General features: G+C 53.2%; 1 protein-coding gene across 1 annotated transcript; it reads left to right on the forward strand.

Moving 5' to 3' along the window:
- The first annotated feature begins 2,553 nt into the window (after positions 1-2,553).
- LZTS3 (leucine zipper tumor suppressor family member 3) lies at positions 2,554-13,003 on the forward strand. Its single transcript, XM_084774232.1, is given in 6 exon segments — positions 2,554-2,677; positions 7,639-7,801; positions 8,313-8,327; positions 8,329-8,799; positions 9,037-9,900; positions 10,363-13,003. Coding segments are annotated over 5 exon segments (2,121 nt in total). The 5' UTR covers positions 2,554-2,677; positions 7,639-7,729; the 3' UTR covers positions 11,062-13,003.
- Positions 13,004-15,605: the final 2,602 nt, after the last annotated feature.

Below are 15,605 nucleotides of genomic sequence, written 5' to 3' on the forward strand. Positions count from 1 at the left end.
GTTGTCTATAATGAGACCTCGTGCCCTCTTTTGGCCTGCTGGTGTATATGCAAGCAGAAGACTGTATACATAATAAATAAATAAATCTTAAAAAAAAAAGAAAAAAGAAAGAAAGAAAAACCAGAGCCTAAATACTTGCAATGACATTGAGACCAAATAAGCAGAGTTGGCAGAAGCCAAAACCACCTTAAAAAGAGGGTATGTGTGGTGCTGGACAGAACCCAGGCTCTCCCCTGGGTGCTGGACAGAACCCAGGGAGGTTTACACTCTCCCTGATTGACACCAATTTCATATAGCACTCCAGAGGATGACGAGCAGATCTCCAATATCAGGGCCATGGTCAGTAAATGCATAGTGCATTTCAGGCCAGCCAGGCAGCCTGTCTTAAAAAACAGACAAAAACTCTTCACTCTTCAAAATATATGTGGTTGTTTGTCGCATGGTGGCAGACACCTTTAATCCAAGCACTCAGGAGGCAGAGACAGTCAAATCTCTCTGGGTTTGAAGCCAGCCTGGTCTGCATCATTCCAGTACAGCTAAGGCTCTGTAGGGAGACCCTGCCTCAAAAACAAAACAAAAATGAAAAAGAAAATTTCTCTTTGAGATTCTTTCCGTATTTCACCCTCTTCTCATTGTCTTCTCACTAAAAATGATAGCAAATCTGGACTGGTCTGTTTAAAGCAAGTGTGACACGTTACCTCTCTACGAGAAGAAATGAATTTATCTTGGAATTGGTGGCCACAAGCCAGGAGGATCACCACAAGTTCTATGACACCCTGGTTCACAGATCTCCAGAACATAGAAATGATTGGTCATTGACTAATACTTACAAAATAAGAATTTAGTTTATTTAATATATTTCTTTGCTTTTTTTTTTTAAGCTGGTTGTTTGGCCAGGTTTTGTTTGTTTGCTTGTTTGTTTTGTTTTTCAAGACAGGGTTTCTTTATGTAACCCTAGCTGTCCGGGAACTAACCCTATAGACCAGGCTGGCCTTGAACTCAAAAGAGTCTCCTGCCTCTGCCTCCCAAGTGCTAGAATTAAAGGCGTGGGCCACCCCCCAGCTTATTGAATACATTTCAAGGCGTCATCAGAACTGAAAACAGGCATTCGTTAAATCACTGTAGGCAACAAAAGCAATTGTAGGAAAAAAAGCAACAACCAAAAAAATGCAATTCAGCCAGATGTGGTGGCACACGCCTTTAATCCCAGCACTTGGGAGGTAGAGGCAGGAGGATCGCTGTGAGTTCGAGGCTAGCTTGGCCTACAAGTCAAGTCCAGGACAACCAAGGCTAGACAGAAAAACCCTGTCTCAAAAAACCAAAAAGGGAAAAAAAAATAGCAATTCTATGACATGGTCCTATGTTATAGGACGGCTAAAGGCCAAACTCATTGGTGTCACAACAGATATTATGAATTAAATCTTACACCAGCCTTTTCCTAGTGCTTCCTTTATCATACTGACCAGGCCGAGGCCATAGCTCAAGGCTGACCGCTTTCCTCAGGCAGCCTCTCTGAGCAGCTGGTAGTCCCTGCAGTGTATGGCACATGAGCTTGCCAAAATGGCAATCTGAGTCAAAATGAAGTCTTTACGCCACTCAGTCTCTCTTTGGGATGGGGACAGGGACTGTTAGTTTTACAGCAGGCACAGGGTACAAGGTATAGGATGCATATTTCCTGTAGTGACAAGTTTTAAACTGGTCAGTTTATTGGCTCTGGTCTCCATTGGGATCGTATCCTTCGCATTCTGGAGGCACCTTGTTTGTTGGGGATTGTTTTGTTTTGGTTTTGAAGACTGGGTTTCTCTGTGTAGCCATGGCTGCCCTGGAACTCACTCTATAGACTAGGCTGGCCTTGAACTCAGAGATCCTCCTGCCTTTGCCTCCTGAGTGCTAGGACTAAAGGCAAGCGCCACTACCACCTGGCTTGAAGGATCTTAAAGATTGTTTTGTTTATCCATTTGTTGTTGTTGTTGTTGTGGTTGGGTGTTTTGTGTTTTTGTGTTTGTTTGTTTGTTTGTTTGATTCTGTGTATGGTTTATTTCAACCGTGTGTTTGTGCAGTGCCCGCGGAGGCCAGAAGGTGTCGGATCCCTTGAAAGCAGTCATCATGTGGGTGCTGGGAATTAAACCCAGGTTCTATGAAGAGCAGCCAGTGCTCTTGACCACCAAGCCATCACTCCAGCCGCAGATGTGAAGAATTTAGTCTGCTGCACTGGGAACAGCTAGTTCAATCAAGAGCCCAAACGGGGTTGTCCATAAACCAAAGGGCTCATACTCTTTATTCAAGATGTGGGGTTCAGAGAGAATAGGAACCTGCTGGACTCGTTGGAGGGCAGAGATTGGAGCCTGACCTCAAGAATCTGGTATGGCAGTTAACAGGAACTGAGGCAGAGAATCTGTGCCACCTGGCCTGTGGAGCAGGCGAGCCCGCGCTAAACGACCAAAGGGGTTAAGGCACCGAGTCCCGCCCCCGACCAGGATTGGCGGGTCCCGGGGGCGTGGCCGGAGGGCGGGCCCGCGTTTGCCGCAGCCGCTGGTGGGCGGGCCGGGCGCGGGGCGGGAGGGGCCAAGAGCAGAGCCGGGCCGCGCTGCGCGCCCAGTGGGGCGGGCTTCGGGCTGCGCCAGAGAGCGGGGCAGCTGGCGCCGGTGTCTGAGCCTCTGCGCCGGACTCTGAGGCAGTGAGTAAGTGATACAGGCCTGCCGGGGCGCCCCTCCAGGTTCTCCCTCAGGTCAACACGTCCGCTGCATCGCGCGCTGCTTCTGGCCGGTGGGAAGCTGGGGAGGGGGCGCGTCCCGCTGCTAGGGTACCCGGAGCTGGGGGGGGGGGAGTAAGGAGGGGGGGGTGATGAGGCCGATGATGTCATGGACGCTTCACCCGGCGGGGTTGGGGGGGTGGCGGCCGGAGGGGGTGCGGCCCAGATTATGTCACCTCATCTCTCTGCACCCCGCCCCCCCGGGGGGCCACGCAGGTTGGTGGAGAACCGAGGGAGGTATGGGTGGAATTTCTCCAACCGCAGAGACCTCTGTGGCACCTTTGCGGAGGGTTTGTGGCTGGGAGCTATGTGCTAGTGAATGGCGACCCTCCCCCCCTCCCCACTCCGACACACATGCACAGCCGAGGCAGGCTCCTGTGTGAGCGGGTGGGTGGGGGTGTGCTGTCGCTACCTTCAGCCCTGAAGCAGTGCCTTCATCAGAGCCGTGATCTCGGGGATGGGCCTCTTGCCCTGCAGGTGCCCACGTTTCCAAGGGAAGATAAATCTCCCCTCATACATCCCAACCAAGAAGTTCTGCTCCTTGAATCCCCTTCCCTGAGTCCGTCCTGGCAGCTCTTCCTTGTTTCTCTCTCTGAATCCATTTCCTATTTGCATTGCTCATAAGCAACATTCCCACAAGCATCGGCCTTGCATTTTCTTGATGTCAGGGCCCAGAAACCCCTAAAGACATCTTTTGTGCCCTGAGGTAACACGAGCTTCCGATGGGGAAGCTTCACAGTCCAATCTCCCTGGGGCATCCTGAGCTAAGTGCTTCAAGACCCCTCGGGTATCAAGGATGCTATGCTGAGCATGAGTATTTGGACTGGCTCCAGAAGAATATAGGATGGGCTGAGAGCTGAGAATAGGTCGTGTGTGGGGTGAGGAGCTCACGTCAGGAGAAAGATAGGATATATTATAGGCCCTGGGGACTCTGCCACAGCTTTACTGGGCTGTGGGTGCCAGAAAGATTACCAGGCATTTTGCACATAAACATTTCCTTCTTAAGATTGCTGTAAGGTAGGTGTGAGAATCTGAGGCGGAGCGATCTGCATGAAGTTCCATTGCTAATCAGTTGAGCTGTGGTTTACATCTGGAGCTGATGCTGCCAAGAATTCTGTTGCACTTGACCCTGCTTGTGGAAAGGCTTTAGCCAGAGTCCATTTGGCCCCTTTGACCACTGGTATTGTAGTATCACAGGCACTGAGGGTTGGTGGGACAGAAACAGAGGTAGGCTCAGGCAACAGGCTATCGTCCCAGACTGATTTGATGGCTGTTAACTGCCTCTGCAGGTCACACTGTTGCCTCGGCCTGCCCACCAGCCTGGCTCAGCCCTTTCTCTCCCTCAGTTCCTACTTACCAAGAGACTATATCCCACTCCTCGTCCTTCTGGCTCTCCACCAGGGTTTTGAGGAAAGGAAGGAGCCCGAGGTTGGAAGAGGCAAGGGAGTGGTTACGAGGGGTTGACTACCGCAGGGCAGGACTATGGCAAGGAACGCTATAGGAATTGCCTGTTGGTTGACTACAAAGCAGCAGGCCTCATGTAAAGCCTGCGGAGGGAGGCTCAGGACAATGTCTAGGACCCTAAGAATCTCCCAAGGACCCACACTCTAGAGAAAGAATGAGGCAGACTGACATGTGGCCATCTCCAAACTATGCTCGGGGCCTCCTTCCCTGGAGCTGAGAAAGGAGAGCTTTGCAGATCTTTATAAAGATCTTCCCAAGCCCTCATTAGATTACTTCCTGTCGCTCAGAGTCAGCACACTCACTCCTGGGACTGGGTCCTTCCTCCACCCCGGCCTGTGGCGCAGCTCCCTTGTGCTAGTCCTTGGCCAGCGTCTCACTAGTGGTGCCTCTATCAGCGTTTTCATTCCTATCAAAATGTTTGATTTTTTTGGTAGAGCGTATGTTCGTGCACACAGAGAGGGACGGAGGTGTCTGTCACTTTCCGCCTCATTCTCCTGAGGCAGTCTCTCACTGAACTTGGGAGTTAGGCTGGCAGCGGGGCGCTACAGGTGCTAGCACGGCCACAGGGAGGTGTCCTACGATTTCATGTGGCTGCTGAGGGTTCAGGGTCAGGCTCTCGGGCAGCGGGTACTCTTACTCACTGAGCCGTCTCCTCCCTGGCCTGTTGTTTATTATGTTTTCCCCTGTTTGTTTCTGGAGAACGGGATGACATGTCGCCTAGACTGGCCTCAAACTCAGTATCTACCGAAGGCAGGCCTTGAACTCTTGATCTGCCTCCGCCTCCATGCCACCGCGTCCTGCTTCCTGGGTTAACTTTAAAAAAGAAAAGTCCTTTGATTCCTGACTTTCTCAAATGAAGACCTCCTCTGTCCTCCGTTAACCAGGAGCTCCGCTGTCTCTCTGCGGCACCTTCCCATCCCTGTGGTCCTGTCTGCTTTTGCTTCACACTGTACTTTTCTAAAAACCATTTCGACATAGACGTCGGTGGTGTTTGCAGCTGCAGAACCCAGACCACACTCTTCACCTCCAGTTTTACCTTCCAGACCCCTTTTTCTTTTTCTTTTCAACACTGGAAACAGTCCTCATGTTTGTTCTGTTTCCTTCCTCCCTCCCTTCCTCTCTCATTTTGTGTTGGTTGTTTGCTTGCTTTTTGTGTTTTGTTTTTTACAATGAATCTCATTTGGTTCTCACTGTTGTATCAAACTCCTGGGCTCCTGTGAGCCCCTTCAAGTAGCTCAGGCCGCTTGCTGCTCCTCTGCCTGTTTCTTCTTTCTTGACCTCCTTGCTGATTTTTATTTATTTCCAAACCAGGGATTGAATCCTAGCACATGCTAGGGAAGCAGCAGTCAACCGCTGAGCCTGTGTGTGTGTGTGTGTGTGTGTGTGTGTGTGTGTGTGTGTGTAGACAGGATTTCTCTGTGTAGCCTTGGCTGTCCTGGGCTTGCTACTTATAGACCAGGCTAGCCCCAAACTCACAGCAATCCTCCTGACTCGGCCTCTCTCTGAGTGCTAGAACTGAAGGTGTGTGCCACCACATCCAGCTGCCTTTTTTATTTTTTAAGACAGGATCTCACTAAGTTGCTCAGGCTAGCCTTGAACTTGCAATCCTTTTGCTTCAGAATTCCGAGTAGCAGGGGTCTGGGGCCTATTTCTCCAGGCTGGTTAGTGACCCTGCTTTGAATCCCCTCCCTATTTTGGCTTTCAGGGCACAGCTTCTCTTGGACTCTTTGCTGCTCCCACACTACCTCCCATCCTTGCTTGGTGGCTAGGCCCACCTACGCCACTCTCGGATGCTAACAATCAGCCTTGCCTCCCTGCAAGAGGTATCTTTGGTCTTCTCTTCCGAGCAATCTCTGCCTGTCAAGTTAATGATGTCACACCCACACCCGGTGCCCCAGCCCTTCTCATGTTCCCTCCACCTGGGCTCCAGCTGCGCGAGGATTTGCCAGTTCTTCCTGTAACCGTGCCCAGGCCTCCCTGTTGGCTCCAAGCCTCAGGCCAAGCAGCCTTCACCCTTCCAGTCGCAGCTGTCCCCTACGTGGAACTCAGTGAGGATGAGAGAGAGAGAGCGAGAGAGAGAGAGAGAGAGAGAGAGAGAGAGAGAGAGAGAGGAGGCTTAGGGTAGGAGAAGGTTTCAAGGTTGAGGGCCAGCAGGCTAGAGTATGCCCAGAGTGGAGGTAGCTGGGGTAAGGCCAAGAGGCCTCCCTGTTGGGGTTCTACACCTTTACACCCCACACTTCGGGATTTCCCTAGGTGCCTCTTGTGCCCCAGGCTGGTATCAGCTTACATGTGGGCACAGGATGGGCAAAAGGAGGAGGGTGGCAACAGTGCTGCCTTCCACACCTGTGCGGATAGGCACTGGATAGATTTCTGCAGTGCCGATGACCAGCTTGTTAGCAAAGTTGGCAGTGTTCAGTGTGGCCAGAAGAAACTGAAGGGTGCATGTGTCGGCAGCCTCCCTTGGTTTGGGGCCTGACAGAAAGGACACACCATTAGAATCAGCCATCTGGGTAAGAAGGAGGTCTGCAGAGCATTCAAGAGATGCTTGTACGTGGACCCCTTAACTTTAATAGGGAAGAAAGGTGCCCCGCCTGGTTTCTGGGGTTTATAGGCCTGAAGAGCAGCCCTCTTTCATAACCGGCACACGTATTTGAGCTATTAGAGCCTCTAGCTAGTGGCTGGGACATGCCAGGTGTCCCTGCCCACCTGTATAATACAGATCTCTAGGACAAAAGAACCAGGAAGTAAGCTAGGCCTCTCTGAGCACGAGTAATAAATAATAGGAGGCTTTGCACCCCCTTCTGTGGGAAGAGTACACCCAGCAGAACTGGCTGAGAACACTGCATGGTCAGTTGACGCGGGGTCAAGGTCCAAAGGGAAGGGGTGTGTGTGTGTGTGTGTGTGTGTGTGTGTGTGTGTGTGTGTGTGTGTGTGTGTAGGAATGGCTAATCCAAAAATCTTCCTGGTGGTACTGCATTCTTAGCAGGGTTCAGCAGGCATGGCATCCTCAGGGGTCAGCACTGATTGTGCAAGCCCCGCCCCGTTTCACCCACCTGTGGGAAAAGCCTGGCAGGAGGAGTTGGTTGCTCCTGTGCTAGTGTCGCTGAGTCCCTGCCCCTGGCCTCTGCCAGCTTGGGGACTATTGCAAAGTACTGATCTCAGAGTGGGCCTCTCGGGGGGGCCAGGCCCTCAGGAGACCAAGTTAGGAAAACCTCCAGGGAGGCTCCCTTGCCACCTGCTGCAGCCACTGCCCAAGCGCGCCAATCGGTTTAAGCAGGGCTGCGCCCACCTGCGACCTTGGAGCAGGCCACAGCAGCAGCAGCTCCGCCCACCCAACTGCAAGACGGGAGGGAGGTTCTTTCGCTGGCTTGCTGGGCGCCTGGCGCGCGACTGCACGGTTTTTAATGACTCCCATTTCACAGAGGAGAAAACTGTAGTACGGGATGGCTTGGTCAGTTAGTCCAAAGTCGCACAGCTGGTTCTGGCCGAGCTCGGACTTCGATAGAGAGCCATATGGCCCCTGCAGACCCGGCCTCGGAGGGTCCCAAGCTTGAGGACCCGCCGGCCCCCCACCTCTTTGGAAAGGTAAGGAGAAAAGTCTACCCTGTAGTTAGCTTTCACTTCGATTGTTCACCTTGAGTCAAGGGACCGCGGAAAGACCCACGCTGTTAGGTGTGTGTGTGTGTGTGTGTGTGTGTGTGTGTGTGTGTGTAAAGTATATTTTGTCTCTCTAACTTCTGGATTCAGTTGGATTCAGTTACTGCTTTCCTCAACCCGGCCAATCTCCCCAGCCCAGGAAGCGGGGGAATATGGGAGTCATGACCCAGGGTAAATTTACTGAAAACTAAATTCTGGGAGCTGCAGCACAGTTAAGAGGGTCACTGGGTCTGAGAGGCTCATGGACGGACTCGGGTTAAGTGAGTGCAGTTGAGGTGTGTGCATGGTGCTGGGGCAAAGGCAGCTATTCGTTCGTCTTGGGGGCCTGGTGCCTCTGTTGTCTATTACGAGGAACACGGAGAGACCCAGTGGGGCCCCTACTGACTTGCCTGTGGTGGGGCTGGGGTGGCTTCTGACCTCTCTACCTTCCTTCCCACAGTGCCCTGCTAGCTTAAGTCATGGCGAAGCTGGAGACGTTACCTGTGCGCGCTGATCCAGGGAGGGATCCTCTGCTGGCCTTCGGCCCCCGGCCATCTGAGCTTGGACCCCCAGATCCCCGCCTGACCATGAGCAGTGTGGGTGGTGGGGTGACCCATGCCCAGGAGTTTCCTATGAAAAGCGTGGGCACTCGAACAGGGGGTGGGGGCAGCCAGGGCAGTTTCCCTGGTCCGAGAAGCAGTGGCAGCGGCGGCGGCGGGGCCAGCAGAGAGAGACCTGGCCGCTACCCATCAGAGGACAAGGTTCTCGCCAATTCTCTCTACCTCAACGGCGAGCTGCGGGGCAGTGACCACACAGATGTCTGTGGTAATGTGGTGGGCAGCAGTGGGGGCAGCAGCAGCAGTGGGGGCAGTGACAAGGCTCCACCACAGTATCGTGAACCCGGTCACCCACCCAAGCTCCTGACCACCTCTGGCAAGCTAGACCAGGTTAGTCCCAGGACCCAAGAGTTTTTTAGGGGGGGCTCATGGGAGGCAGGAGGAAAACCATCTTGGGGGAGCTGTGGAGTTACAATCCTGGGGCTAAGTGTCACTTGTGGACCCAGGACAGGGATGGTTTGAGGGAGACTTCGTTTGGAGATCTAACAGGGGCAGGAGTTTTGGATGTAAGGAAGAGGATTAAGATCACAGTCTGATGCCTCTCCCGCCCTCCTCCCTTTTATGCAGTGCTCAGAGCCACTAGTTCGGCCATCAGCCTTCAAGCCTGTTGTACCCAAGAACTTCCATTCCATGCAGAACTTGTGTCCTCCACAGACCAATGGGACCCCTGAGGGACGACAGGGCCCTTCTGGACTCAAGGGCGGACTGGACAAGTCTCGGACCATGACTCCAGCTGGTGGGAGTGGGGGTGGCCTCTCCGACTCAGGCCGGAACTCACTCACAAGCTTGCCCACCTATAATTCCAGCTATAGCCAGCACCTGGCACCCCTCAGTGCCTCCACCAGCCATATCAACCGCATTGGCACTGTCGGCTACAGTAGTAGCAGCAGCGGCGGCGGCGGCGGGGGGTCAGGCTACCAAGATCTGGGGACCTCTGACAGTGGGCGGGCATCCAGTAAGAGTGGGTCATCCTCCTCCATGGGGCGGTCCGGCCACCTGGGATCTGGGGAGGGCGGCAGTGGAGGCCTGCCATTTGCAGCCTGTTCACCGCCCTCGCCCAGTGCACTGATCCAGGAGCTGGAGGAGCGGCTGTGGGAGAAGGAGCAGGAGGTGGCAGCTCTGCGCCGCAGCCTGGAACAGAGCGAGGCAGCCGTGGCCCAAGTGTTGGAGGAGCGGCAGAAGGCCTGGGAGCGAGAGCTGGCTGAGCTCCGGCAGGGCTGCAGTGGAAAGCTGCAGCAGGTGGCCCGCCGTGCCCAGCGGGCCCAGCAGGGCCTACAGCTGCAGGTGCTGCGGCTACAGCAGGACAAGAAACAGCTGCAGGAGGAGGCGGCCCAGCTGATGAGGCAACGGGAAGAGCTAGAGGACAAGGTGGCCGCCTGCCAGAAGGAGCAGGCCGACTTCCTGCCCCGGATGGAGGAAACTAAGTGGGAGGTGCGGGCTGGGGCGGGGTCTAGAGCTTTCCTCCCATTCATCTTCTCTTTACTTCCAACGTGTAGTGTAGTGGTGTGTGTGTGTGTGTGTGTGTGTGTGTGTGTGTGTGTGTGTGTGTGTGTGTGTGTGTGTGTGTGTGTGTGTGTGTGTGTGTGTGTGTGTGTGTGTGTGTGTGTGTGTGTGTGTGTGTGTGTGTGTGTGTGTGTGTGTGTGTGTGTGTGTGTGTGTGTGTGTGTGTGTGTGTGTGTGTGTTGGGGGGGAGGAGTGAAATCAATTCAGAGTGACCGAGAACAGAGGCTGTGCCCTTGGGCTGTAGAGATGAGTTGGCCAAGGAACCCCCGTGGGGCAGAGCAAGAGCCGAGGTGCCTTTGGAGCCAGATCTGGGAGCTGGGTTGATATGAACCTTAACTACCTCGGCTTATGTCTTTACCGGGGCTTCTGCTTCCGCCTGTCCCTGTCCAGGTGTGCCAGAAGGCGGGTGAGATTTCCCTCCTGAAGCAACAACTGAAGGACTCACAGGCTGATGTGTCGCAGAAGTTGAGTGAGATCGTGGGCCTGCGCTCCCAGCTTCGGGAGGGTAGGGCCTCCCTCCGGGAGAAGGAGGAACAGCTGCTCAGCTTGAGGGACTCCTTCGGCAGCAAACAGGCCAGCCTGGAGCTGAGCGAAGGCGAGCTGCCCCCTGCCTGCCTCAAGCCCGCACTGACCCCAGTGGACCTGGCCGAACCACAGGAGGCGCTGGCCTCCTGTGAGAGCGATGAGGCCAAGATGCGCCGCCAGGCTGGGGTGGCAGCTGCCGCTTCCCTGACTTCTGTTGATGGGGAGGTGGATGCCGGGGGAGAGGGTGGGACACGGGCCCTACGCAGGGAGTTGGGGAGACTGCAGGCTGAGCTGGCTGCTGAGCGGCGTGCCCGTGAGCGCCAGGGTGCCAGCTTTGCAGAGGAGCGCCGGGTGTGGTTGGAGGAGAAGGAGAAGGTCATTGAGTACCAGAAGCAGCTCCAGCTGAGTTACGTGGAAATGTACCAGCGCAACCAGCAGCTGGAGCGGCGACTTCGGGAGCGTGGGGCAGCAGGGGGTGCCAGCACGCCTACTCCCCAGCATGGAGAGGAGAAGAAGGCCTGGACCCCCTCCCGCCTAGAGCGAATCGAGTCCACGGAAATCTGATTCTCTGTCCTCTTGCACAACCTTCTGACAAGTGCCCTGTCTGAAGGTCGGGAGTCACCGATGGCCCCTTCCATTCACTCATTTCCCTTCCCCACGTGTGCTGCATATCCCCCAGACCAAAGAGGTTCTCAAAGCAGCTGGGACCAGCCCCCTTGTCCCCTAGTCCATGCAGCTCCAGCACTGCCTCTGTGGGTAGCCAGCCACTCCAGACCCTCTCGCCAAGGAGAGCATCGCGGAGAGCAGAGTGCCATGGGGTGAGGTCCCAGGCGCAGGGAGCATGCTCCCTTTCTGGGAAGCCTCTGGTTGGAGATGGAGGCAACAGGCTTGCATTGCCAGGAAGTACCCGAGCCCCCTTCCTCGGATCTTGGCTGCTGCTGCTGCTGCTGCTGCTGCTGCTGCTGGCCATTTTGTGTCCAGTGCTATTGTCTGCGCTCTCCATCGAGGCCAGACAGCCTGAAGGGGCCTGCATGGGTCTACCAATGCTGACAGACCCTAGGCTCCTAGTCTCTCTCCTTCGTGTGGTATTCTCCTAACCCAGGCAGCTTGGTAAAAGTGGGAGCAGATGGCCTGCCTGTGGTTGGGAGGGCTACCTGCCCGCCCCCCCCCCCAAGGTATCTTGGACTCAGGCCTCAGAGCCTGGCCTAGTCCTGAGCATGTGTCCCTCTGTGTATATTGAGGGAGGTGACAGCTGAGGCTGGAAGCTCAGTACTCAGGGGAGATCTGCCTTCCTATTCTTGGGAAAGGTCACCTGGAGGTTTCTCAGCCCCACCCCCATCCTCACCCTCTGGCCAGGATCCTCCAAGGCTACATGCCCTGCTGCTTGGTTGACCCCACCATACCCAGGGTCACTGCTCAGCTCTGATTATAGCTATGAGTGCTACCTGCCTCTTAGGCATTGTGTGCCCCGTTGCTGTGGTCAGATGGATGTCTGATGTCTTCCTGTGTTTCCCTCACTCCCCCCAAGCCCCCCCCCCACCAGCCTTCTGCTTTCATGCTCACATCATCTTCCCAGGCTGCCTTTCTTCCAAGTCTAACCTTTGCTCCCAGCAGAAAGCTCTGCTTGACTTTTGGTGCACTGCTCACTCCCCAGCTCCACTGGCCCAAGTCCGAGCCTGGGGCCCTTGTTTTGAGGGGCCAACCAGGGTTGGAGGTGACTGCCCTTGAAGAACGAGGCTAACGTTTGAGGACCACTGACTCTTGCGTTGCTTGCCAGACTCCTGAGTTGTCTTATTTTGTCCGGGCAGGGATGGCTGGTACTGTCATCAGTATGAGTTGCGACAGTCAATGCCGCTGTCCTTTTCTAGGATCTCTCAGATTCTATCTCCCCAAGACAGGCAGGGAAATTCTAATTTCTCTTTTAAGAAAGTAATTTTCCAATTCACCAGCAATAACAATCAAAGGAGACTTGGCCCTCAGTTCTTGTATTTCTCTTTTTCACTCTCTCTTCCACCCCCAAGATAGAATTTTGGGGTCAGGATGGAGAGAGTTGGTAACTACTGTGAGCAAGTCCCCCAATCCCTGACCAGCCTCCTCCCATGACTGGTGACTGTTTAACAAGCTGTGCATCCCCCACAAAAAAAAAAACAGGAGTGCCCTGCTTGTGGCCTCCAACCTTCTGCACAGCTCCTTCTGGGTGGTCCTCAAACAGGTTTTTTACCTTGATTGGAGGCCACTCTGGCAACCACTGCCCACCCCTCCAATCCCTCACTGCACCTGCTCCAGACCCTGAGCCTGGTCCACCAGGACTGGGAGAAGGCACTAATACAGAACAAAACGAAGACGGGGGAGAGAAAAATATGAACAGCTTTGGAATGTCCAACCACAAATAAATTATATATAAATATATAAATATATATATATATATATATATATCTACCATATGTGATGGAAAGAGTTTTCATTTTCCTTTCCCAAAGAAATAAAATGGAGAAAGCCTCTTGGATGGCATTCTTTGGCCAGCTGTATCTTTGCAAGTATGGGAGGGAGGTAAAGTCGGGCATGGGGCAGGACAAAGCTGGAACAGACGTTGCTCCAGAGGAGGCATGAGACCAGAGATGTTCATTAGGCTGGCCAAGGGGATTGGCTCAAAGGCCAAGTCTTTCATGTTCATCCAGGAGTCACGGTTCCACCTTTCCTACCAATGGGCATGGGGTGGGGTTTCCTGTTGAGTGTCGGCTGTTAGTGATACAGCCAGTTCTAGCTCAGGAGCTGGACACTTGCTTGCTGTCCAGAAGAGGTAGGTGATATGGGACACAGTGATTGGCATCACATCTAGGTTGACACTCCCTTCCCCCCCCTCCCCCCCCACCCTCCCACCCCCGGGATAAGGTCTCTCTGTGTAGCCTTGGCTGTCCTGGACTCACTTTGTAGACCAGGCTGGCCTTGAACTCACAGTGATCCTCCTTCCTCTGCCTCCTAAGCACTGGCTCACAGGCGTGTGCCACCACTAGATCTACACTTTTAACGAGTGGTTTCTTTTCCCTTCACCCGGCAAGTCTAGATAGAGGTATCACAGATACCTGGCTCTTTGTGGATTAGAGCAGTGGTTCTCAACCTGTAAGTTTTCGACCTTTTCCTGGGGTCGCATATCAGACAGTCACGTCATGATTCCTAACAGTAGCAGAATTACAGGTAGGAAGTAGCCCGTGGGGTCACCACAGCATGAGGAGTTGTTTTAAAGGGTGGCACCATTGGGAAGGAAGTGCTGATCTAAAGCCTAGATTGTCATCTTCCTGCTCTCCTACCCAACCTGTCACCTCTTTGCCGTGGAGCATCGCAGATCTTCGACAAGATAGATTTGCATCTCTTTATCATGATAGTGAAAGTTTTTCTGAGGCTGGGTGTGGTCGCACATGGCTTTAATCTCAGCACTCAGGAGTCGGTGGTGGGCAGATCTCTGAGATGGAGTCCAGCCTGGTCTACACAGAGTTCCAGAACAGCTAGGGCTACATAGTGAAATGTTGTTTCAAAAAAAAAAATTTAATCAATAAATGCTGATACTTAAAAAAAAGAAACATGGGGGAAAAGCTTTTCTAGGGGCTGGGGAAATGGCTCAATCAATTAAGTGCCTGCCATACAGGCATGTAAACCTGAGTTTAGCTCTGCAGCACCAACATAAAAACAGGCCCTGAGACCTGGTCTATCTGTAACCCCATCTCAGGGGTCAGCAGGATACACATGGATCCCTGGAGTTTATTGGCAAGCCAATCTGGCTGAATCTAAATCTGTGAGCTCCAGTTTCAGTGAGAGACACTGTCCCCAAAAGTAAGGTGGAGAGTGGCTCAGGAAGACACTTGATGCTGACCACTGGCCTCCATACGCACACCCTAAAGCAAGTTCCCAGAACCATGCAATGACTCTTCCCTTCCGGTCCCGTTGGCTAGAGCTGGGCCATAAGCTCCTCCCACATCATGGGAAACTAGGAAACAGTATTCGGCAAAAACAAACCGGACTGTCACGACTGTCTAGGAGCAATCAAGCTTTGTCCCCTGGAGGTGGGATTTTTCACTCTGGGTTTGTGACTAGGTTATAATCGGGTGAGAAGTCCCCAGCCAGTGTAAGCCGATGGTCGGGGGCACACATGTTGAAATGTTCACAGAACTCAGAAGGCTGGGATGCTGAGATCAAACCCCTTTTGTCTTTGTCGCCCCACCAGTGCCTTGGAGGGAGCATGATGTCTCACTTCTCCTTGACAGCTTTTCAAATAGATGGCACTGACAAGGCTGGAGACTGAAAAGACACTGATGGGCCTGGAGCCAGGCTCTTCTGCCACACAGGCCTTGGTGGAATCTCTTCCTTGCCCTGATAGCCAAACCAGCCCAGGTGTGAGCCCCGCCAAGGGAGGTGGGAGACCATCCTGACTTACCCCCTCCAGTTCCAGCCCCCCTTTTCTCTTTTTCTTCCCCCTTCCTCCTCCAGGACAGGGTTTCTCTGTGTAGCCTGGCTGTCCTGAACTCACTTTTGTAGACCAGGCTGTCCTTGAACACCTGCCTGCCTCCTGTTTTGTTTTGTTTTGTTTTGTTTTGTTTTGAGACAAAATCTCTCTACATAGCCATATCTGTCATGGAACTCAGATCAGACTGGCTATGAATTCATAAAGGTTCACCTGCCTCTGCTGGGATCAGTGCTGGGATCAAAGGAGTGCGCCACCATTTCTGGCTCCTTGAATCTATTTTTTAATCTCTTCATTGCTAGCCCCTCTTCTGAAAGCATTTTCACTATTATTATCCTTTTAAAAAATATTTTTAAAAATACATTTTTATTTAAATTTTAATTTATGTGCTCTAGTGTAGGGGTGTCAGATCTTTGGGGTTCCAGACAGTTGAGCTGCCATGTGGGTGCTGGGAATTGAACCCAGGTCCTTTGGAAGAGCAGGCAGTGCTCTTAACCACTGAGCCATCTCTCCAGCCCCTTAGTATCCTTTTTGTATAGATGACAAACTAGGCTTGAAAAGTTTATGTGACTTCTCCAAAGTCATAAAACCCAGGCGGCAATCCTAGGATTCGAACCTGTGCCATTTACTTCTTCTCAATTGCTTCCAAAGC

The sequence above is a fragment of the Acomys minous genome, assembly GCF_964271855.1.
Source record: "Acomys minous genome assembly, chromosome: 3".
NCBI lineage: Eukaryota > Metazoa > Chordata > Mammalia > Rodentia > Muridae > Acomys > Acomys minous.